This window comes from Cygnus atratus, chromosome 2 (assembly GCF_013377495.2).
Source record: "Cygnus atratus isolate AKBS03 ecotype Queensland, Australia chromosome 2, CAtr_DNAZoo_HiC_assembly, whole genome shotgun sequence".
Lineage (NCBI taxonomy): Eukaryota > Metazoa > Chordata > Aves > Anseriformes > Anatidae > Cygnus > Cygnus atratus.
In genome coordinates, this window is record NC_066363.1 from 110,092,525 (window position 1) to 110,118,203 (window position 25,679).

The window sequence follows — 25,679 nt, forward strand, 5'->3', positions numbered from 1 at the left end:
CAGCAGAGATGTCACAGGCTCTGCATGTTGCCAGTCTCCACACCTGACAGGGAGGTGGGGGAACTGGCAGCACTGCACCACGAATGCTGGAGTGAGCACCCTGCCAGTAGGAGAGGACTTCTGACCGTGGACGCACATCTCGCTGGCCTCCATAGTAAACCCACACTAGGGTAGCTTAGTAGTAGTTTGATGTTTTGGAGTGTTATGGCCTGATTTCTAGAAGCCCAGTAAAGAAGATTTTTTTTTTTCACTTTGGAGATTTCTTTGCATGCAGATTTTGGCTGTGGTAGTAGTTCTAATATGTAGATGGGGCACTTTTCATTCATCCAGTTCTCTTTATTAGCTCGCTTTCTGCTTCTTTTGTTGCTTACTGTCAGCGTACAGGCAGAATGATGTGGGTGAGGCAGAATAAGACTAGAGAACAGGGAATTTTGTCTACACACCTCCATCATAAAATGTTTTGTTGCAGGTTTGCATTTTGCATATATAGATAAACTCCTTTTACTTTAAACAAAGAATCCTTTAAAGTACAAAATTCCACTAAGACGCACTCACACTGTTCACAGTGAAAAGAAAAATACATTCCGGTGTAGCACAAATTCTTTCAGATTCCTTCTCAATTAAAATAAAATGCTACCTAAATTTAACATGTCTTTCATACGTGAGGATGCTATAGCTGTTAGGGAATGATGTATTGTTTATGTGTGGAAGAAATAACTGATCTTTCATTGCAGGGAAGGAGACTGGTGGGAAGCAAGATCCATTGCTACGGGAAAAACAGGCTACATCCCAAGCAATTATGTAGCTCCTGCAGACTCCATTCAAGCAGAAGAGTAAGACACTGTATCCTGTCAATCTGTTCTTATTATCCATTCTGCATTTGTACCCTATGGTGATGCTATTCCCTTAAGTCCCTGCATGTAACACTTAAGGGATAGTAGGATAACACTACTAATTAAAGGATAGGAATGCTATGTCGGTAGTGTCAAAGAGATAATTATTACTAGTGGTAAAGTGGATACTTCTGCAAATGTTTTATGCCTGCTTGCCATGTGCAGGGCTAAAGGAGAAAGTTTGAGAGAGTGTAGTAATGGAGGTGAGAACTGTGGGACATGCACTGTATTTCATGTAGAGCAAAAATACATGCTGTTAGTTAAGAGTTCACACATCCTCAACTGTAGGTTTTTATCCATATTTTTGCTTGCTAGACCCTAAGTTTAATATCAGCTATATCCTCAGTAGTACCCGTTCTCACATTATTAAAAAACAGTGGTATGGACAGCTATTGCTAATCTATTAATCTATAGCAACTTCTTGGTGATGAAATTGTTAGGCACACTAGGGACAACTATGAGTTGGGAAGTTTTCATGACTTTGGGTACCAGTACTTCCTACATTTATTTACAAAGATCCCAGAGTGCTTACAGAATTGTGTAAAGTTATTCTGGTAGTTCTGAGTTGGGGTATACTTCCAGGTGATAATTGTTTCAAGGGATTAATTGTATTTATTGTACTACCAGTGTAAAGCTCCACAGCTCTTGCTGTGATATACAGGCATGGTTCTGCAAATAAGCAGGTCCCCCATACATGATCTGGGCGCTTCTGTGTTTCCTACTGCACTTTTGGGAAAACTGCACAATTTCCAAGACATTTCCTGAATCTCATCTGAGACTTAAGCATGCTGCTGCTCTCACCTGGCTTTTTGCAATTGAAAAGTGATTGTGCCACAGGCTTGTTATTTTATGCCTTTGCATTTCAGCTGCTTTTAAAATTGAGGTTTTTTGAAAAAAGTTGAGATTATTACTATTATTACCCTTTTTTAAACTCCGCAATAAAAGCATGATGTCATTACCGCTGCAGTAGTGGTAAAATGGAAACAGTAGCCCTTTGCAAACAAAGAATGCAGTGCTTCTGCAAAGAAAGTATTGCTCCTAAAGACGGGCAAAATGGGGTGGTTGGGATTTGTTATAGGTTTTTGTGATGACTGGAGGTGAGAGTGAGGGGTAATGAGTGAGGAAGCTGTTTTAAACTGACAGTATTTTAAAGAACTAGTGCTAATTTTATTAAATATTACTACAGCATTTGGAATGGAGCTCATTTGCTTTAGAGCTCATTTGTTAGCCCTTAGTCTTGATTGTGTTTATAGATTTTGTGTTGTGATTGCGGCTGGAGTTACGAGTGCAAAGGCAATATACATCCCCAAATTGCTAGGATTTCCTTTAAATGGTCTTTTCTAAGCCTGAAGGCATTTATATCACAAACTGCTTGTCCATATTATCCTTGTGGCTTTTGAATGCTGCTATAACATAGATGTTGAACACTCATAAAAAAAAAAAAAGTTAAACCTGCTATTATTTTATAGGTACTAAAATAAAGTAACACTTTACAATATCGTTTGTAAATTATCATAGTCTTGGGGTTCAACTTTGTTTCATTAAGACTAAGAGTTACTTCAAAGTTGTTTCAAGTGTATGTACGCTCATGACCAATTCTAATTTTGCATGTCTACTTAAACAGTCAAATTGTGAACACAATAATAAGTAAAAATAAGTTTAAAATTCCTAACTGATTGCACAGGCCATTCTAATCGCAAGCCAACAAAATGATCCCTCCTTACCTACATTTTTTGCCAACTTCCATCAACCATAAAGCCAGATTAGCTTGATGCTACAACAGTCCCAAATTAAATTGTTGGAAATTTACACTTTGCATCATTTAGTGACTTTTATGAATTTTATGAAAATTATCATTTTCTTCTAATAGAAGAAGAATTTCCTTTTCTGAAATAACTTCAGTCAAGAAAAGAAGCAGATGTGTTAAAACATCTACATACTTTTCAATATTAGAATTCAAAGATGGAGTGTTGCTCAGAGGGAACTACATGATACCTACCACAAGGGTATTTCTACATGAACAGTAGAAAAAAGTGCTCCCCCTACTGAGGTGTGCAGCAAAAGGGTGAGAGATAACAGAAGTTGAACAGAGGAGGTTCCAGCGGGAAGTAACAAAAAGCCTTTTATCCTGAGGACAGGCAGCCAGGTAGGGTCACAGGTTGCGTATGGAAGCTATGCAGCGTTCATCCTTTAGGGTTTTCAGGACTGAACTGGAGACCCCCTAAGCAGCCAGGTCAGATCTCACAGATGATCCTGATCCTGCTTGCAGCAGGAGGCTGGACCAGAGACCCCCCCAGGGGCTCTTCCAACCTGAATAAACATGTGATCCCATGATCTTGCTGCACACCCACTTTGCATTAAATGCTGTTTTTTAATATATAGCTGAAACTTCCTAGAGAAGGTAGTTTTGGCTGCTGCAGTGTTTTGAGTATGCCACCAACAGTATTTCGTTGTCACCTGATTCAGCTTGACCTATGAACTTTACTACAAGGAGGGCATTACTTTCAGTGATGAATACTGTTGACATCTATTGTTGAACCATAAGAAAAACATAATATTTGCAGACAGAGGCCTTTTTATACTTATTTTGTGAACAATAGAAATTAGAGTCATGTAGAAATAGGTCATCTTAATCTTCCAATTATATGGATGTTTTTACTTTTATTGATTTTTAACTGCTTTGTAATATAAGTAGTCCAGTCAATGCTTGAGATTTATAAATCTTCTATTTATATGACTAGAAAAGCATAGGAGACTTTTATTTACACGTATTTCCTTTAACTTTTTCTAGGTGGTATTTTGGTAAAATGGGCAGGAAGGATGCAGAAAGGCTACTTTTAAATCCTGGGAACCAGCGTGGCATTTTCTTAGTAAGAGAGAGTGAAACCACTAAAGGTATGTGTATCTCTGTATATCTCTTCTTCCTCTTCTCCCCAGGGTGAGCATGATGACTGTTTTAACGTCGATTACATTATACGTATGCATGTGCACACACGTATGTGTATAATGACAGTAGGGGAGATGCATTGAAAATATTTGTAAATTTTTGGTGAAACAGGAGGTATGACTTATTTCCTAGGTGCTTACTCCCTTTCCATACGTGACTGGGATGAGGTCAGAGGTGATAATGTGAAACACTACAAAATCAGAAAACTTGACAATGGTGGATACTATATCACAACCAGAGCACAATTTGAATCTCTACAGAAGTTGGTGAAGCACTACAGAGGTAAGCTTAAATTTTAGTGTTCCAATCCTAATTTGTGCTTATCATGAGGAAGAAAAACTTCATATGTAGCTTATTTTTAAAATTCACAATTACAAAGTTTCTTTTTGATTTTGACAAACAGTAAATGAAATAGTTCTTTTATCAACATTAGGACATTACTTCTGCTATAGCGCTACCCTGTTTAACTATTAAGCTTATTTTTTCCATTTGCCAGAACATGCCGATGGGCTGTGTCATAAGCTAACAACTGTGTGTCCCACTGTGAAACCACAAACACAGGGACTAGCAAAAGATGCATGGGAAATCCCTAGAGAATCCTTGAGGCTGGAAGTTAAGTTGGGCCAAGGATGTTTTGGTGAAGTATGGATGGGTAAGAGCTTAATCTGACATCTTTCAGTTGTCTGTTTTAGTAGTATTTTAAGTATTTAATAGTATTTAATAGTATTTTAAGTAAGTCAGTTTCAGAATCTGAAAAGGTAATCTTATAAACAGTTGAAGGAAAAAATATCAAGTTATAGATATAAAATATAAAATTAAAAATAATAGTGTAGTTAATAATTTAAGATTTCTCTGTTATCTAACAAAAATGAAGCAAAAAGAAAAAAGTCTTAGCAGAAAACCTCTTTGTTTTTGTAGCAGAGAATAACATTTAATTTGCTTCTCTAGGAACATGGAATGGAACCACAAAAGTAGCAATCAAGACACTAAAACCTGGAACGATGATGCCAGAAGCTTTCCTGCAGGAGGCTCAAATCATGAAGAAATTACGACATGACAAGCTTGTTCCACTGTATGCCGTTGTTTCTGAGGAACCAATCTACATAGTCACTGAATTCATGACAAAAGGTGTGTGACAGAATAGTCTGAAGATACTGTATCTAAAAGATTATTTAAAATCTCAGGAACAAATTAAATGTTTAATTAATGTTAGGTTTAAACTAGCTGGAGTATAAATCATAATTCTGATTAAATTAAAATGAGCAATGCTTGACCTACTTGAGGCAGTTCTGATTTAGATCATGGGTGGAGGCATGAATTTTTTGATGCATCTGTGTCACCCTTGCTAATCTTCCAAGTACATGACTTCATTTCATTTCATTTCATTTCATTTCATTTTTCCTCATTTTTTTGGTGCATACTGCCTGGTATATTTAAATTGGGTGGTATAGCTACAAATACCATTACAAGAATATGCCTTCCTTCTGTCCATGCTCACAACTACAGAATCAGTTGTTTTGTTTTTGTTTTGTTTCTTGTCTAGAAGAGTGATGAATTTTAAAATGGTTGGCTATTTTTAGCAGACTCTGGCCTTTATCTCTCCTTGTTTTCAGTCCTTCACCCTTCTTCCCCTTGATATATCCCCCTGCTAGTGAAATAGAGATTTAGTCTGAATGTGGAAATAAACTTTAAAAGCATTTTAGTATTTAGAAGAAACGGATTCTCATGTCAATTTTTCCAGATCTTGAAAAATGCAAACTTCTGTTCACCTCAGAGAAATTTTGCTATCCTGGTAAGAAATAGAAATAATGCCAAAGCCAAGAGAGTAGCTGCTTGTGTTCAGTACTCTTCCACAAATATGTTTTGGGTGTGTTTTTTTTTTCCCCGTTTAAAGAGATTTTAAAGTGTTTTGCAAGTTTGAAAACATAGGAATAGAAAATCTAAGAATTTCCTTCTGTTTTGTTGTTTTTTGTAGATAACAGTAGACAGTCTCTCTGTCAGATCTTAAATTAGTCATGCAAAATCAGTTTACGTTGTTCAGAAATTGGGTTTTAGCAAGGCAGTCAAGATAAACAATTGCTTTCTAGGGATGTTACCTTGAAAAAGCAGCCTTGAGCCTTTCACACTCTTATTTTCAATGAAAAAATACAGCGACTGACTAAAAACGCATCAGAGAGATCTAATTCATTACTACTGCCATGAGTCCACTACAAGACCTGCCATTTAGTGATTTTTCCCCCACCATCACCGCACTTTTCATTTTGTCTGTCTTACTTTGACTGCAATAAGACAGATTAGGGATTAGTCTTTATTCAGTCTGTTCCTCTACCCTTATGGAAAGCTGTTGTGTCAGAAACAGGATTTTAACATGCATGTAAAAATTATTGTCTTTAAAAAAGCACAGGTCCTTGGAATTAATTCTAAATACTACTAATGTTGAAATATTCTGGACACAGTTGTCTTATATAAATATGAGAACATAATGTATCGTAAAGTATGGAAGATACTTTTGTTTTCCCATGCGAGGGATTAAAAGCAGCAATTTCAGAATCACTTCTCTGGTATAGAATTGGAGCTGGCAGAAGATTTAACTAACAGGGTTGGTTTTTTTTTTGTCGTTGTTGTTCGTTTAATTATTAATTGTGGCAAGAAGTCCAGCTAGGAAAGGCATCGATACCAGGAAGGTCAGGCAAAATAATCATGAGGCATATAATCATCAAATGGCAGTCTGCTTTATCAGCGTTTCGTTACCTGAATTATTAAAATTGATTCAAAAATGCTTGGATAAAATTTGCAGCGTAGAGTCAACTATACAGGAATACTCATTGAATATTGCTCTGGTAAATGAGGATTTTCAAACTCAGATTTTGGGAGCTGAATGCATCAATCGTAATGTCTAGGAAAAAAAAAATCTTGTTCATGTTTTCAGGACAAGTTAGCGTGTTTTTCTGTTGTTTTTCACTGAATTGTGTCATATTTTACAGGCAGCTTACTAGACTTCTTAAAAGAAGGAGAAGGGAAGTACTTAAAACTTCCACAGCTCGTCGACATGGCTGCTCAGGTACACTTTATAAACCAAGAAAACTGTATTTTTTGCTTAGAAATTTAAAACTATATCAAATATCAAGTAAATATAAATATTAAACACTAGCAATTGTATGCTGTTCTTTCTTACATTTTCTGTTGTAGGTTTTTGTGATTTGTCAGAAAGAAATGGTCTGTTACAAATTAATAGATACTATAGAGCCAGGCATGCTCAAATCAATGCTGTCACAAGCTGTGCTTTACTTCCTATACTTACACAATGAGAATAGAGCTAAAATAAAAGGATATAACTTAATGCTTGGGATAGATGGAAAGTAATTTTTAATAAAACTTTATTTTTAAGATTGCTGATGGCATGGCTTACATTGAAAGAATGAACTACATCCACAGGGATCTCCGGGCAGCTAACATTCTTGTAGGAGACAATCTTGTGTGTAAAATAGCAGACTTTGGTTTAGCAAGGTTAATAGAGGACAATGAGTACACTGCAAGACAAGGTAAGGTTGATTTATTTGCTGTATAAATAAGTCCAGTTATCTTAAAATTATTTAGAACTATTACATTTAGCAGAATATCTATGTATGCTGTCTGCATGAATAAAGATAATGCATGTATGTGCTTTCACAGCTATGTTTGGGTGTCCCTCTTGCTTAAGTGCACTTTTTGTAAACTTTCTGAGTTCAAAATTATTTAGCAACTTGCTTATGTTTTCGAAAGACATTTGAAATGATTATTTCAGGTAAAAACTTGCTACAGTTTGAAGAGAGCTGAGATTCCAGAGAGGGTATTCCTCACTTTCTGAAGATCACCCCACTTTTAGAAACATCTTTAACTAAGAATCCCAGATGTCTTAACTGCTTCCAGTAATTATAGCCAGTAGTTGCTGCTTTTGTTTGAAACTGCTTTCCAGCTTAAAATACTAAAATATTAAACCACCTTGAATTTGGTCAACCAAGCAAACTAAAAAATTTTGAGTGCTGTATTCTTTTTAAAATATTTTGAAGTGTAAGTAAACGATGCATGACCAAGGGTAAATTGAGTATCTGTCTTTCCAATGTCTGCAGGAGCTAAATTCCCAATTAAATGGACCGCTCCAGAAGCAGCGCTGTACGGTCGGTTTACAATTAAGTCAGATGTGTGGTCGTTTGGCATTTTACTGACCGAGCTGGTAACAAAGGGGAGAGTGCCATATCCAGGTGAGAAGAAATGTGATAGATGTTTCTGTGTGATAGATTGATATGTGATCAATGTGATAGATTTTTCTTGATAATGTGGTAGATTTTTCTTTACTTAGCAGTGTTCTGTGTTTCTGAAGTTACCTTTTTGACTTTTTACCTTCATCCAGAGCTCACAGCTGACAAGCAGAGACAAAAGCTTAGTAACGCTTCACTGGTTCCTTTGTTCAAAAGCTACTTGTTTTATTTACAGATTAACTATTACATGCTCCTTAAAGTGTTTTAAGCTCATAGAATTTGCAAATGTGACTGATAGTTCTTTTCAGATTAGTGGGTGTTCTTAGGTTTTCCTGTCTGTCTGTTTCTGAAATTTCTACTTTTGTTGACATTTTCCCAGTCTCCAGTAAGCATCCCTGGAGTGAACCTGCCAGACCTGTTTTTGAAACTAAGCATATGTAACATGTTCTGTCAGATATTTTTCTGTGACTAGAGTTGTAAGGTAGTTCTGCTAGGCATATGCATAATAAAAAGGCATAATGATATCAAGTTAAGTGGTCCTTTAATAGAACTTCAGGCAAGCAGAAGGTATCTGTGCTTGAGTCTCCTTTTAGAAATAACAGGCTCAAAACAGTGGTAAATGTTCTGTAGCAAAACATACAAGTAACTATACAAATGGAGGAAGGACCAGGTATTGAGGGATTATCAGAACAATGAAATAGTTTTCAGAAAATGTATTTAATCCAAGAACTTAAAAATTCACTCAACATAAAATGCATTCATGAAATATTCTGAAATGGGTAGATTCACATGCACATTGTAAACAACATCGTGGCTGGAAAAGCTTCAAAAGCCTTGGCTAACTGTTCTTTGTATGTCATTCAAAGGTAAAATGCTTTCTTTTTATTAGGGATGGTGAATCGGGAAGTTCTGGAACAAGTGGAACGTGGATATAGGATGCCTTGCCCACAGGGCTGCCCAGAGTCTCTCCATGAGTTAATGAAACTGTGTTGGAAGAAGGACCCTGATGAGAGACCAACATTCGAATATATACAGTCTTTCTTGGAGGACTACTTTACTGCTACAGAACCACAGTACCAGCCTGGAGACAATTTATAAGCCAACAGTCTATGTAACATGCACAAATCTGCCAAATGTAAAAGACTTGCAAAGAATTCGTGACGTCTGTAAGGAATCAAAGGAAAGAAAATCTTCGCTACTTTGCATGCTCTTAATGGCAAACTGGAATTTCATAATACAGTTGCACAAAACCACTTTTAAAGTGTTATAATCTAATTTACCAATGACATGGGTTTTTTTTTCCTATTTCCCAACTTACTTCAGGGTCCAAAGGAAGCTTACTGAAAATATGGGCTAGTAAAATGAGTGTTGGTGTGAATGATAGCAGAAAAAAACTGTTTCAAATCCTGTATTTTTCCAACATTTAATCATTTACTAAGGAGGGAATTGTCTGGAATTAAAGTGATCTTGGGGTAGGACATTTTTAAAGCAGAAGAATGTCGTGGGACCAAGCAATGCTATTCCAGTTCTGTAAAACTTCCTGTGTTCAAAATTACATGTCCTGTCCCCCATTCCCGCCCCCCCCTTAAGATGATACAACCATATTTGATACATAGTCTTGATCTTTAAGCTTCCTCTTGCATGGACTTAATTAGGGTAGGCAGGTTAAAAGAGAAATTGGAACAGTGAATGACAAACTTGATCTAAGTGGTAGACCTCAATAGTGAAATTAGAGAGCATAATGCACTGTGTTAATACTTGTATTAATATAACTGGAAAGTAGCATGAGAGATTTTTCTTTTTTCTTTCTGTGTAGCTAATTAAGAATAATGAAGGTAACTAGAAAATGAGGTAATATTTTATAAAATCATGTTGCTAAAGTATGATGATATTTGAACTTGAAACTAGGTGATACAATCATGAGGGGAAATCCTTTAATCTTTTAAGCTCCGATCCTACAGAGAGCTTTTGTATGGGAAGACTACCTGAACAAAGCTCACCATGAAAGCAAGATTGAAGCTGGTAAATGGCCACTTTTTAGTCCTTTTGCAGAGACAGATTTGGTACTGTTGTATGTGGCTTATATATGTTAGCAAGGGTGGGTGCCACAAATGTTAATTGTCACTAGTTCAGGGATTTGATTGCACTTTTGCTTTTCTTGACTATTAAGACACCCTTACACAGTTGCTCTTCCCACTTATGCCCTTCCTACAGAATTATTTAACTAAAAATAAAGAAAAGAAAATGTGAAAGTTTAAAAACTAAAGGGAGAAAATATATTTAATATTGTCCAAATATAGTGACATTGAAATTTGCTGGCTTTCAGCTCAGCTCACACGACATCTAGATTTATTTTCTTTGGCTACTGACATATCAAGCAATAACATCATGTCTTTTACTCAACAATTTGCATGACGTTTTTGAATTTCTGATCAAGCTTATATAATTTTGAAACACTAAACTCTTACGTATCTATCGGGTTTGACTTTATATTAGCATTGTAAAGCTATCCAACAAATGAATTTCAGAAAAGTTGGTAATATAGTTCCGGTACTAAACCTACCATTTTTCATGGGTTTACACTACACTGAATCCAGCTACCAAACAGATCTTTGTAAGTACAGTACCATCATTTTCCATTTTCCTTCATCATCACTCATCACCTGTGCATCTGTGGTTATCAAATTTTAAAAGGGCTTTATGTAAGAAAAACAAAACAAAACAAAAACACAACAAAATCGAAAAATACAATGGAATTTTAATTTTTCTAAATATTTTAAAATAAATAACACAATCATATGAGTTTATGTATTAATACAGCTATAACAAAAAATGCCAAAAATGACACTGGCATTGTTTGGATTTTAATTACAGAATGGAACAGTTCATTGTAATAACACTTGTATAGCAAAGGAATAAAACACTAACTTAATGAACGTGTTCATTGTAAATGGTTGTGTATTATAAGACTTCTCCAAAAGAGTTTGTATGTTTATGAAAATTTATTTGTTTCACCTGAGGATCTTGATGTGGTTCTTACCCTAACAGAGTTTAAAATTCACATTCACACTTTTTATATAAATAGTAATACGTTTAATTATGTAACTAAGTATTTTTATAAAGTATGGCATTGTTGAACTGTTTTGCAGAATTGGTTCAAAATAAATTTCTCCTTGATTGCATCTGCTTATTTGGGGGGGGGGGGGGGGGGGGGAGGAATGTGGCAGGGAGAGAACAAAAGCCTTCATATTGAGGGAAAAAGGAGGGGAATAAAAGGAAAACTGAACTTTGAATCTATAGCTGTCTTGATGACTTTGGGGTGTATTTTTATCCTCTGTAAACTGTTTTAATGTACTTCCTTAAAAAATGCTGAGTTCATGGTGTGTTAGAAACTGTTGTTGTGAAAAGGGAGACTTTTTCTAGAGCAGTTCAGAAGTCCTTGGGAGGAATTGGCTAGAACTATTCTCTCTAAACTTAAAATAAATGCCCCGCGATGGACAGACAGACAGGCTTGGGGTTTTGATGAGCAATCCCGAAGTAGGCTCTGGGCTGGCAACCGCTGCCACGCTGCCTGCCAGGCGCACATCCCCTCTCTCCCTTTATCTGCTGTTGGCAGTCACTGCTGACTTTTGCGCAGTTTTTTTCAGGGAACTTTGTAAATTTGTTCTTGTGATAGCTGGTGTTTTATCTCAACTTCATAGACTGTTAGCTGTCACAAAGACCAGTGCGCTCAAATCACAAATCCTGAAATTCATGTGCAGTGCCACTAGATGAAGCAGCTATTGCTGCCAACATACGGTTTGAGTTTCAATAACAACTCATAACACGGCGCTAAAAGTGTTCTTACTGATCCTGTGAGCTGCAAGGTTTACTGTATTTTAAATATGTTCTGTACTGTAATTAATGTTTTGCTATTTTTAATGACAACAGTCATGTAATTTCTGGTAATCTGTGTGCTCCCCATTGTCCCATCAGAGTGTCATCATGTCCAGTCTTCGTGGTAGGCCTGCAGATTGTTTCTGTCACTCATTCTTTCATGCTGTAGTGTTTTAAGAATATTTTTCTACTTTCAAGTAAACTTCCAAACATAAAAAAGTGTATGATCCTACTGTTTAGATAAAATACATCCCAATTTTAGTATAAAGCACGATGAAAAGAACTTTATGTGTTCTTACCCTTGCAACCACTGAAATGTCATTTCACTGGGCTGAAAAGTAGCCTTAGAAAGGTCTTTAAAAATGAATGAATAATAATAAATAAATAAATAAATAAATGGAGACAAGCCAGAATGCTATCTCACCCTTAGTCATCTAGAATAGTGTTTATTCTGAAACATTATCAACACCACATTGAGAAACCTCAAACATGGAAAATGAATATAAACCTAACTAAACTTAATGAGCCCTCACTCTTGTTATTTATTTTGATCTGTTTAATCCAATAAAATCCTCAGCTTTTATGTTTTCTGTGAAGAGGGTGTAGTTGTTTGTACTTGTACCAACTTTCCCTCAGTACACAGGACTGCTGTGGAGCTACACAGTCATCTTGGTTTTAAACCACAGCATGCTCTTAAGCTAAGCAGCATGTTGCAAACAGCAGGTTCAAATCGTCACGTACTAGTCAAGACTTCAGGGTTAAATTTGTGTAACTGGTTTGGGCACCAAAGGCAGGTCTGGGTGGACAGCTGCTGAAGTCCAGAATTGATATTCATTCATTCCCTATATATCTAGCTCATGTTTTGTGTGGTGGGTACCTGGACATATTTATGTGAATGCCTAGAAGTGCAGGTGCCTTCGCATCTTGCTCCTGTGTCAGCCTGATCATGGAGCAGGAACACTGCTGCCGTCGACCTTCCAGGCATTGCTGGAGGCTTGCAGTCAGTGCAGGACAGGGAATCCTCTTGATGCACATCTCCAGCAAACGCCTTTTTAAGCCAGATGGGAAGAGGCAGTAGATGGGAATGGCGTGGTTGCATTTATTTTTTATGTAATGGCCTAGAGTGGGAAACTTGGGCTCTGATCTCGAGTCCTGGATTGCTGCTGGATCTTAAGTAGGTGGCTGTTCAGTGTGAGGGTTGTGTTAAAGGTAGGGAGTGGAACCCAGTGCAGGACTTCATCCACAGACATAGGCTTAAGCGTTTTCTCTAGGACAAGGTTCCTAGTTTCTGCAGCATTCCCTGCTGACACTTAGGGGGAGAAGATGAGCTGGAGAAGCATCAACAGCTTCCCTGCTTCTGCAGCAAAGGGGTGGGAAAGGGAGAGAGCGGGAGTGAAGGATGGAGGTGAGCAGCTGAGGTAAGAAGTTCAACACTTCTCCACGGGGCAGAGGGAAGCAGGTTGAGGGGCATGACACTGCCCATATCATCTGCTCTCCTCTGCGTTGTATTTTGAGGAGGAGGTAGAAACGGGCATGCAGGGGAACTGAGGAGCTTCTGCTGTCCTGTGCACAGCTGAAATGGAAAAGGGCTGATGCTGAGTGCTGTTTCTGTGGTGCTTGTGTGTCTGGCCAGCTCACACTGCCTGGTTCCTAGCAGAGTGCCTTGATATTACGTGGTCCCAATATAAAAAGAGAGCAACATCCTCCTGTCATTTGGAAGAAAGAACCTTGATCAGTTCTTAGGCAAAAATGATACAGAGAGATACCAGTCTGGATCCCGGCTTGACAGGGTTGCCTGCCTCTGGAACTCACCCTCAGAGTGATGGCATTTCAGATACTCTGGCTTAGTTTAGCATTTCTTTCCTTGTGGTGGTATATTGATGTAGGATTTCAGATTAGGTTTCCTTCCTCTCTGTGTAGGTGTAGAGTGCTTCAGAACCTACTAGAGTTCAGGCATTCACCACAGGACCCATAGTCTTTATGGGACCCACTGAGCTCATTTCTTCTGCCAGTTCTGCATGCAAACATTTGCTTATTAGGCATAACACACTAGTTATTTTAAACATTTTCTTTAAATTTGAAGTTATATTTATTGTTAAAGTGTAAAACCCACTATTATTGGGGGCATCAAGTTATTCAAAGCACTGTGTGCTTTTATAGAACACGGTCCATCTCCCCCAAGCATTTCATTTATTTTGAGTAGAAACATGCATTGGCCCTTGTGCTGCTTTTCATTTGTTCTCCCTAAAGGAGAGGAGACAGTTACCTAGTTAAACTCAGCAGGGCCTGAAGAACAGACTGCAAATTTAAAAGGGAAACCTGAGTACAAGCATTCATGATGAATCAGTCATGCACCAGCGCTGGAGCTAACTGCTGTGAAAGCATTCCTTTTTTTATCAGAAAGCTACTCTCAGTGGGAGACTTCACCCCTCTCCTTTGTGCCCTGCTGCTAGGTCACTGAGTCTCTCCCTGAGGCTACTGATAAGTGCGTACTGGCAGATGGATTCCTGAAAATCCATCCCGTCTGTGCTAACAACTCCCTTTTTTTCCTGGGCTTCAACAGGTGCCACGTGCTGCATTCACTGCTTGTTCGGTACCCCCACGCTCATTCACATTTAGGGCAGTCTTCCAGGGGGTTTGTGGCTGATGGTACTTCTCTGTTTCAGTGTTTGGAAGCTCTGAGGAATGACTGTCTCTATCAAACTGGCTTATGACTAGCATAAATGTATATTCTTTGTGCTAAAGGACTGCAAGTACAGTAGAAATGCCTTGAGTATTTACATTTTAATTCAATGCTATTTGGTAAGGTCATCCCATCAAAATCTGTGCATTTCATCTTCTTGCCACCTTTATCACAGGACGGCCTATTTGCAAAGAAAGATTTTTTTCATACAAAACCAAAGTTCAGCTTCACGGGGTTTAAGATCATAATAATTAGACTACTGTTAGGCTAAATATAGTCCCTGGTGCCACTGTCATTAGAATGGCTCCAGCCTTTTCAAAACGCTAAGCAATATTTTGTGAGCAAGTCTGCGTATACCTAGCAATATATTTGCCCAATGAGTTCAACTTTTGCCCATTGAGGTAAGTAAGAAGGAATGACAGTCTCTGCAGCTCAGGGATGGCTGATGGCATTCAGGAGGTTAATGAGATAAAAATCCACTTGGACAGACCAGCCTGCTTTGTGCAGGTGCTCTTGGATCAGCAACAAGCTGGCACAGCCCTCACCTGTTCTTCATCCCAAAATTGACACTGTTCTGCCAGGCAGTAGTGGAAACCTACTGATAGGCAGCATCTCTCTTTGGGGTTTCCAAGGCATCTGCCATCTTACCCCACAGTCTTTACAGCATTTATATAACCAGCATAGCATTTCTCACTCTCCAACACTTCAAAAATGAAATCGGTTTCACTATCTCCAAATGGGAAATCAAGGCAGGGTATCTTGTCTAATCCAGGATCAAGTTGAAGACTATGACCAAGCAGCAGACAAAATACAGGGTTTGGGAGCAACCTTGCAGATGGGTGGATTTTAGTACCTCCTATCAAACAAGACTCCTGGTCTCAAAGATGTGATTTCCTAAGAAAAGCCTGCGGTAATTTCCCATTATGCCCCACAGCAGACACCTGACCTACTCCGAAAAATGGAAAAACCTGGATTAAACCCTGCCAGCCCCTGTCACGCTCGGCCTGGGCCCAGCTCAGGCACAGCCCATGTGGGGTGGGTGCTGCTCATGCTGCTGCTGCCACATCCGCGCTGTGGCCACCCTGGGCCTGGCACCCTTTGCCTCAGGGCAGGGTCTGTAAGGGACCTCGGGGCATGCTGCAGCCCTGACAGCGAGGATAGAAATCCAAGGAAAAAATACATGGGGGAACTTTTTTTAAAATTGTGATCAGAGTGAGTTGAATGGGGTTTCTACATAGTGTTTTTATTTGTGTAAGCATTGCCCTTGTTTATACAGAACTCTTCTTCTGTGTGGTCGCTCATTCCCTGTCCTGCCCACCAGCTGCACTTTCAAAGCAGAAGTCTGTGCTTCTCGCCTCCTGGGAAGGGTAGCTAAGGATGTCCTCTCTCCTGTGCATGCAAAAGGCTATGCTGTCATGAAGAGGCAGAGCTGAGTTGCATGGGATTTTGTTTGTTTGTGTGTTTCATACAATACTGGTTTGCAGCAGTATTTTATAAGGCCTTTCTGTTGTCCTTTTCAGCCACTGGGTGCCCTAGGCTGCAGTACAAGCAATTCCTTTGCCACTCAAGTCCAGTGTTTCACTGGCACTGCTGCATGCATCAAAAACCTCCAAGCAATCAGCTGAACACCCACAGATCTGTGGCCTCATGATATCATGGCTTTTCCTCTCTCAGCCTACCTTTGCAATTGTTTCTTATATATAAACTTCAACACACACACTCACACACACACATATATATATATTAATTCAACTAGCAATCTGGCAACTACCCACTCAGCTATTTTAAGCTTCTTTAAGGATTCATTATTATTTTTAATCAGCCTAAGATTTGAGCCTGCATGCCTCCTTGCCTGTTACCTGCTGCTCCAGCCCCAGGAATGCAGGATGCTGAACACCCTTCCATCTTCACGAGTGAAATGAGCTTGGTACAGCCTGCCTGCACACCTACATGACCTTAGTCACCCTAGGACATGATTCATTGCATCCAAGGCAAGTGGGATGGGATGTACTCCGCACAGTTCAGGTGGGAACAGTGGAGGAACTGAGGCACAGGCAAGTGTCTTGCCCAGAATCACACAAAGAGGCTCCTACAAAACTAGTTTCTTGGATCTCAAACAAATACTCTCAACAAGAGAGATCTTACAGAACTGGACTCATGGTCTTGTATTCCTTAAGACTCTCTTTATTCCTTGCTGCTGCAGAAAACAATGGTTTGTATGCAGTCTCATACTGTGCCTGTCCTCCCTCTGACCCTCTGCAGCTTGCTAGGCACGATTTGCATGCATTTTACTCTAACAAAAGCCCCTTGCTGGGAATATCTGTTGAGTGAGAAGTGGTATGTAGGACTGGAAACAAACATAATTCTGCCTCAGCTCTGAATCCTGGGGACTCAAAATGGCTGGACTGCAACCTCCACGGCATCATTCCCAGCAGCTGGGTGCCTTGTTAGGAGACGGGTGCTTGGACATGACTGCAAGTACCAAAACAGGTCTGGGAGATGCACTCCACTCCCAGTTACAGAAGTGCTGCTTTCTCCAAAGGAGATGGGATCCGACAGCCTCTGTCTCCTCCACAGCATCCTGGACTGTCGGTTTGGAGCTTACACCGGTGGCGGTTTTGTTCCCCTGTGGAGCAGAAGGGATACAAAAGCAACTCTTCCTCTTGAAAGCCTTTTGTAATTATGATATGCTTTGTGGAAGGGATCAGCATCCAGAAACAGACAAGTGTGAGATGAAACATGGCCATGCAACTAGACAGAGAGTGGCCACCCAGACCTGGGTGCCAAGTGAGTGGTTTGATACTGACACATCACGCTCACAGGCTATTGGGAAAAGGTTACTTCTCTCAGCATCACCTGCAGAAAGGACCCACAGTCATTCTGCTACAGGTATTTTGCTGTAGTGAGTCAGGAAAACCTACTGTGCTTTGCAGTTGCTTGTGCTACCAGTCCTCAAAAGAGACATGGAAGAAATTGCCAGCAGCTATGTTGGCTTCCACAGAGAGCTCACCAGCAACAGGCAGCTCTGCTGGTCAGATGTGCTGGGGGTGGTGTTGTGAAAGGGAAGGTAACAAATGTGTAGGCTGTGCATTCTCACAAAATAGTTTTTATTCTTGGAAACTCTGAACATATAAGGTGCTAAGAGCAGGAAGTGTGAAAATGACCACTGAGAGCACTCCGGATGGGCGGTTGATACAGACTGCATGTTTCAGCATCTATTTCTTTTGTAATTTTTGTGTTATCAGCACTGATGTGTTTTAATCTTTGAGGAAACAAATGTCATTTAACAGAAACAGAGGCACTGGTGAGTATCAAAGCACTGTGGATGCCACTGGTGCATGCACACCTGTGTGTTCAACAAATCGGACCAGAGAAAGGTGCTGTGCACTTGGCCACCACTGCTGTCCTGAATGCTCTGTGGGATCTATAGGCCTAGCAAGAGGGAAAGATAATGTTCATGGGGCCTGAATGTAATGCTTCTCATTAACCCAGAGAGATTCCCCACTCCTTGTTGTCCTCTTTTGCACATCTGGTCTTGATTTTGTAGTAATTTCTACATGTTTGGCTTTAAAATATCGGATAAAGTACAGGCATCACAATTCTTGGAGTCTCAGCACAGGACTAAGTTTCTGCAGTGTGGAAGGCTGCAACAACTGTGCATTGCTTAGAAGTGGAATCGATCAGAACATTTCAGAGTGATTTTGTTGGAGCTTTGGCTGAAAGAAAAGATTTTTGCCTAGCTCTGCTTCTCAGATGTTTGTATGCCCCTCTCTTGATTTTGTCATTCTCACTTGGAGATTTTTATCTGAGATTTCAATCTTTTAGTCACTTCCTTATTGACTATGTTCCTGATCCAGGAGCCAAATCTCATATACTTAGCATGTTATTGAGTATTAAAAATAGCTTACTTGGGCAGAAATTGGCTCCTGTACCATGCGGCTCTACCCTGAGCACACAGCTTGCAGGCGGGCAATCCCATGGGCTCAGGGCTGCCAGCATCCACTCTTGTCCTTGCTTCAGCTCTGTCAGATGGAGCCTTTGGATATCGTTCCTCGGGAAATTGGTCAGCAGCCTTCAGCTCACCAAAGTCCAGGAGTATAACACAGTCCTTAAAAAAAGGTTCATCAAAAATTCACAGAGGCATCTTAAATGTAAAAAGGGTCATTTGTATGGCGATGCCTTCCAGCAAGGGTGGGGAACATGGGGAAGGTCAGCACTTCAGGTCTCTGATGAGGCTCACTTCTTTTGTTTCTTTTTTAATAACCACCAGTATTGCTACCATAATGAAACCAAGATGGATGCTCAAGCCTTAATGATTTTAAGGGGAAAGCATCAAATGCTCTTGCCCGGGGTTGAGAATCACATCGCTTTGCTGTCAGTAATTAATTTTGTGTGCCAATTGTAAACATGTTTGCACTTTGTGACATTTCCTCAATGAAGAAAAAAGCATCTGTATGTTACCTCCTTTATGGCATCCATGTGGTTCCAGTTACTCAGTCTGTTTTGTCTTCTGGCTTCTGTGGAAATTACTAGGTGTCATGGTAAGGAAATCCTCTTGTATTTCCAGTCTAAAGGCAACTGGGCACTGTGTCCCAAATGAAATGCTCTCACAGCTCATTTTGGAGAGAAGCCACTTCCCCAGCAGTGGGTGTTACTTTCTGCTCAGAGATCCCCTTCCCTTCCAGCAAGCCCTGCCCATGTCCCTCCTGATGTGAGATCCTCCAGGGAGGTGGCTGCAATTTGCCTTGTGCAGCTCTAGAGTCACAGATAATGAGAACTGATGCCGAGTGCTAGCAGGAAACTGTGTACCTGGAGATTATGCTTTAATCTGTAGGTCTTTGTTTATGACTTTGCAGAGGAGCTACTTTTCTTTAAGCTTGGATAATTGGGTGTTTGATTTCATTTTTTTAATGGCTGGGGTCTTTTTTTCAACAATAGCTCCCTACTGAAAACTGAAAACCAAGTAACTGAACTTCATATGCTACCACTGTCTGCTATCAAATACTTGGGCCTCGTGTGTTGATCTGTTTGCTGAAAGGATCAGTCATTTTGGGGGAATTCTCTTCACTTCCAAGATTAACTTTCCTGTTCTAAAAGAGCCTGCTTTTCCCTGAGAGCAGGAGGTGTGACAACAGGGGGTGCTTCTCTGGGTAAATATGACAGCTGAGATGTTTGATTTGACGTTCCCATTTAGTTTTTCACTCCTGCTTGTACAGAGTTTTAAAGGAAGCTTATATCAACTCCTCACAGCCACAGTTACATGTCTGGCGGTGCAGCACAGGCTGAGTTCAAATAGCTGCAGCATCTGAGCTCCCTGCTGGCTTAAGGGGAACAGGGAAAAGATTGATAGCCATGCCTCAAGTGGCTAACATTACTTCACCTGTTATCATCATACTGTCTTATTACGCTATGCTTTTTATTTTGTATGCCATCCTTAAATCAGGATGCCAAACAATTGCTGTGCTGCATAGATTTCAGATATGTTGTTGATGTGCTAACAAAGGTCATAGCAAGTCATCTTTCCTTCAAAGGTAGACCTTGGCACCCTCCTTCTTCCTAATCCTTGAGTTGTTTCATCAGTTTTGGGGGGAGTAGCACAGGAATACCCCACCAGTCTGCGCAACTTAGGCTGGAGGGGCAACCATAATGATGAAATTCAGGGGGCGAGGAGAAATCCTTTGGTGTAATTTGAAATATGTTCTTGCTCCCCAGCAGAAACACTCCAAAATAGCCTGCTTGGGAAAAAGGAAAGGGATGAGCCAAAGCAGATCTGCACCTGATGAAAACCATTGCTCTGCATCTCATAGAGAATAGGAAGGTGACTGTGTGAGATGAAGAATGCTGTTTGCCAGCATCTTCTCTTGTGTCCCAGGAGCACAAAGTCACAGACATTTGGTTTGTGCTGCATACAGCTGTTTGTGTTGGGTTAGCAAGGAGATCGTGCTGTTCTCTGCTCCTTCCAAGGATTTTTCTGATTTGCAGTTCTCTTGCAATGAAATAGCTAGAGAGAAGATAGAGGGGGTAATTCAAAAATTGATCTATTGAATCAAAATTATGACTTTTAAGGAGAAAAAAAAAAAAAAAAAAGAAGAGGTCAAAACACCTCCACTCCTTCAGTTTCCCAAAAGAGCAGTCTTTGATCAGCCATTTAACAAAATAATCCTCTGTTGACTAAAACGCCAACTGGGCTTGAGACAGTCGTCGTCTACTCCAGAAGAGCAAATGTTGAAGCATGGATATCCTGCTTATACAACATCCTGTGCCTGGCTGCACTACTCTGACCAGCAGGTAAAACAGGTTTGAATGTTCTCTCTTGCAACAGGAGGACCTAAAATGGTATATGGAATGGGGAAATGCTAACAGATGATGATCAGTTCTCACTACTTGTTCCTAAACACTTAGAAGTTTTGCTGGACTGAGTTAAAAAGTAACCTTGCAGAAACATTTTGAGAGGTAAAAACCAGGCCCAATGCCATTTAACTAATTCTCCCAGTAAGACAGAGTTACAGTCCTCTCTATTCCTTGCGTTGTACCCAAAGAATTTGAGTATTGAGAACTATGTGTTAAGGTTGAAATGGAAGTCTCTTCATGTTGGTATGCTGTGTACAACAGAGTTTACTTTGGTGCAGCTGTGTTGGGTTAAACCAGGAGCTGAAGCACATAGGGATACTAGGAAAGTGATGTGTATTAACCAAAGGTGTGATTGTTATGAGTTAATGGAAACACATTGAGTCTGTGCTAGGATGGCTATGAGCAGAAGCACAGTGCTGTTAGCCTGTAGTAAATTCATGTTTGAGAAGTGGGGATGTCTCCTTGGCTGATTACATGATCCTCTAAAGTCCAATAATTTCTGGTTTCTTCTACCACCCCTGGTTGCCTTGGCTTTGACGGATACTTTGAAACTGTGAACAGGAGAAGGGTCCTTATCTTCCTTTGGGGAGCAGCATCCTTCCTGCCTGAGAGGGTGGTATGTGCGATGGACTTGGCTTTCGGTGAAATGCTGTGAAAGCTTTTGACAGTTTATTGGTGTCAGACTTAGTTGATACAACTAGGATTTGTCTTCTGGGAAATACACCTCTTATATCTAGAAATAGCAGTGCTCAGTCATGAGATGTTCGTATCTGGCTTAGAAAGATTTGTCATATGTTATACTTGGCTGAGTTGAGTTTGGTTCCTATATTGCAACTGGAGGTTATTCATATGTCTGATCTCATTTTCTGCTGGCTTTCTGCTAGCTCATAGGAAGAAATAAAATTTATATTTTTTTATTTTTTCTAAAGATGTGTAAATTAATATTATTCTAGAGTTATTTGAACATGTGTAATTGATATAACTTTATTGGCAGCTATGCACAGAGGTCTTTAGAGAGGGCTGGACAAGGTGCAGAAAACACTTGTATTGAATATATTGAATGGTATTCTGTGTTTTATACTTTGAACAGATAGATAGACTAGATCTTGTCTAACTCTTTCAAGTCTGTGATAAGGGCAGTGATGTCTTTGCTTCTGTGTATCTCTGACACCTCCCCACTTCCACTGCTGCATAATACTGCATTGCAGAAAAACGGTAATGGTATGGCAAAGCTGAAGGATGATTGCAAATGACAATAACCACGTTTCCATTGATTGATGAAAAAAAAAAAAAAACACATTGCTGTTGTTTTCAGAGTAGGATGAAGCCTACTCATAAGAGAAGTAATAAGAAAATTCTTTCATTAAGACGGTGATGCTGCAATTGTGAATTCTAGTTTATGGATCCCAGTTTACAGCTGCATTAATCATTCAGAAGTGTTCTATATCTTGTTCCAAATGTGCATCTGGCTTCAAAATAAAGGTGGGTGCAGATCTGCAGTACGATATTCACAGATGCAGATTTATATGACAAATGACTGGCCCTGGAAAGGTAATGGGGAATATCACCTTTTGTTACTATGCTACCTCAAAATCCTTGGATGAAATATCTCCCATTATATACATTTCTTGATAAAGATTATTTTTCATTTTTCAGATCCTGAATAATAATGGCAGTGAATGGTGATATAATACCAAAGAAGAGCATTATTTGACATGATTGAGGTGGATGTATGACTAAGTATTTTACGTGCCAGAACTTTCACTCAGGTCTGTGGAGGAACCTCATGAAGAGGATTGCTTTCTAGAAGATTTAGCATGTCTTTTATATTCAGGGAGGCTTCCAGAGGAAAGCTTGATAAGGAATAATTAGATGGAAGTCATGCATTTTGATTCAGAAATGTTGCTCTGTTGGACTGCTATGGGCTGGAATCTCTGCCCCATTTGTTCCCTACTCACCATGGGTGCTGCAGTGCAGCACAAGGTTTTCACGGTGCCGTATATCATGAAATGCCTAATCAGGAACTCTGAATGCAGCATGACAAGGACCTGAACAGCATGTAGAGGAAGTGTAGTGTCTTTTTCAGGTGTTTCACTCTTTGAAGGCAGGAAAATTCTCCCTTGTGTGAGAGAGAGGTGCTGGTTTGGTAGCCATCTTATTTAAACTATGTTTTTTGTCAAAAAAATCTTTTCCATTGAAAACTTTAGGCAGCCACGTCTGTGCTTTAGGGTGCTTTGATCCAACACATGCTGCCAAGATGTACTCATTCCCACAGAAGACTCTGCTCTCCTTCCTGCAGCTCCTGATTTGCCTGGCTCAAACCTAGTTTGGATATTACTATAGTCATTGCGAGCTCCTGGAGTAAGTGTGGCCCAAAGCACACAATACAGGCAGAATGTGAATTCCAGCTTTTAATTTCCTTTCTATTTCCTGAATTCCCATCACTTCATATCAATGTTTCAGCTCTTTTTATTAGAGTTTGACAGAAAAAGTAAATAGGATCCTGCAGTGTATTTGATTCTTATTTTCCTTATCCCCAGATGCTGGATGCAAACCAACAAGGGGAAATAAAAGCAATAGAGTGGGTCACTAAACTGGCTGAATTTAAACCCTCATGGAGTCAACTCCTCCAGATGATATTCTTTGGAGGGTTTTTTTATTATTATTATTTGTTTAAAAAATGACACAGTCTAGAAAATTGTGGTGTAATGTTGATACCGCTCCTTGACATACTCAGAGTTCAGGTTGAACTTGTTATTCAGGGTGTCATTACATATATTTGCTACAGGACCCTGACACACATTCTGCACCTGTATTCCCTTAAGTTTAAAGGAATAGCTTGTTTCTAAAAAAAAAATATATGTAAAACAACTGTAATGTCTGCATGAGGAAGGCAGCCAACTTTTAGTAGGAAATGTGAATGGACTTTTTTAAAAATGTGTGGCTTCCAATGAAACTGGAAGTTTAGTTCAGCATTTGTGCTCCCCACATGCTGCACTTGGCAGCACCATTAAAACCCCAGACATACAGAACATGCATTTCTTTACTGCTCCGCACACACTGCTATATAATTCTTCACGTTTTTTGTGGAGCGGAGAAGGCAGAAAAAAAAATATCAATAAAATGTTTTATAAAGTGTGTAACATTTTCTATAAAATGAGTATGCTGAATCAACTGTTATTCCATCCTTTATGCTACTGGGTAACTCTGCTGGGAATTAAAAACCAGAAGCAAGTCTTGAATGTTTGTGATTTCCTTGCAGGCCTTAGCACTGCTAGGAATTGGTGTGGCAACCAACAGGGTAAGTGTATGTGTAAGCGCTGTGTGCTTTTTCCTAATTACTATTTATTTAATGCAACAAACACCTAGCCTTTGGAGCTAGTGCCAAAACTCCTTTGCATTTCTCACTAGAATTAAATATTACAGCTGAAAATTACCTGATATCTATTTCAGCTATTGCCTACCAAGGCTGCCTCCCTTCACCTGCTCTCCCTGGTTCCTTTCTTCTCACACATAATTTCTGTGAACAACCTGGAAATACATGATTTTTTTTTTTAATTAAGAGAGTAACTGCTGACATTATATCCCCTCAGCTGTGAGAAACATGAAAGTGTGCAGCTGTGATCATCATTGCCCACACCACAGGTAGAGAAGCGAGGCACAAGAAGAAGACCGTGCTGCTCAGCATGAAGCACAGTGCAGCCACGTCCATGACTTGAAGCTGTCAGGAACATCCTTGCAGAACAACATGGTCTGGACAACATGGTCTGGACAGAGCTGCAGGGCTGCTGATATCCCCTGGTAGCCCAAGGGTTATTAGCAGAGCTAGTTTTTCCTCTGTGGCTGTGGTGCTCAGGTTGTGCTCAGCGCGGCACACCTTCCTGTGGCTGTATGAGCGCACGGTTGTAGGAATGAAGAGGTTCCTGGCTCCTGTTCTTGTGTCCAATCTATTTGTGCTGCATTAACTCAACTGCAGAGACCAAATCCATGCAAGGTTATTCTGTTACCAAGTTGTACTTCATCTTCTTAAGCCTGTCAGGGTGCCTGTACACCATTTGCTTGAGAATCGGGTCTCCTGAAGACCCCGCAGAAATGTAACCTGTCCAACATTATGCTCATCTCATGCTCACTGCTTGCAGCAGATGCAGCATTGAGGTTTCATAGCCCAATCTCCACATCACCCCAGGAGAAATTTGGCTTCTCCACCAAGCTTTGCTCAGGGGATGCTGGCACATGGGCAGGGCCATACTCGGACAGACATGCTCGGCCGTGCCTGCACATTTAGCCGTGGTGCTGTGCATCACGGTGAGCTGGAGCAGTGGAGAAGGAACACATTTCCCCTAAGGCCAGCTCTGCTGTGCAGGCAGTAACCTCTGCAGAAGAGGAACCAGAAGGAAGATGACGTGCTGTGCCCTTGTCAGGGTGCAGTGAGGGCTGGCTGCTCCCCGCAGCGCTCCTGGATGTTGTATATGTAGCTGTGTTATAAGGCTGTACGTAACCTTTCCTTTCCCCCAAGGAATCTCCTTGTCAGCATCAGTATTAAGTCATCGCCATCAGCTACACCTAAACACTTTTCACATTAAATATTTTAATGAGTCCAAAGACCAGAACTAACATATACCATAACTGTCAAAATATACCATAAGCAGCGAGGTGCCAATAGACCAACGTGTACCTTTCAGAATAGCAGT

General features: G+C 40.0%; 1 protein-coding gene across 1 annotated transcript in view; it reads left to right on the forward strand.

Moving 5' to 3' along the window:
• The window catches only part of YES1 (YES proto-oncogene 1, Src family tyrosine kinase), a 51,646-nt gene extending 42,315 nt beyond the window's left edge, over positions 1-9,331 (forward strand). Inside the window, exons 4-12 of the mRNA XM_035564023.2 lie at positions 735-833; positions 3,685-3,788; positions 3,973-4,122; positions 4,337-4,492; positions 4,789-4,968; positions 6,825-6,901; positions 7,229-7,382; positions 7,950-8,081; positions 8,968-9,331. Coding sequence (XP_035419916.1) covers positions 735-833; positions 3,685-3,788; positions 3,973-4,122; positions 4,337-4,492; positions 4,789-4,968; positions 6,825-6,901; positions 7,229-7,382; positions 7,950-8,081; positions 8,968-9,176 — 1,261 coding nt within the window. The 3' untranslated portion in view covers positions 9,177-9,331. The remainder of the gene's footprint in view (positions 1-734; positions 834-3,684; positions 3,789-3,972; positions 4,123-4,336; positions 4,493-4,788; positions 4,969-6,824; positions 6,902-7,228; positions 7,383-7,949; positions 8,082-8,967) is intronic.
• Positions 9,332-25,679: the final 16,348 nt, after the last annotated feature.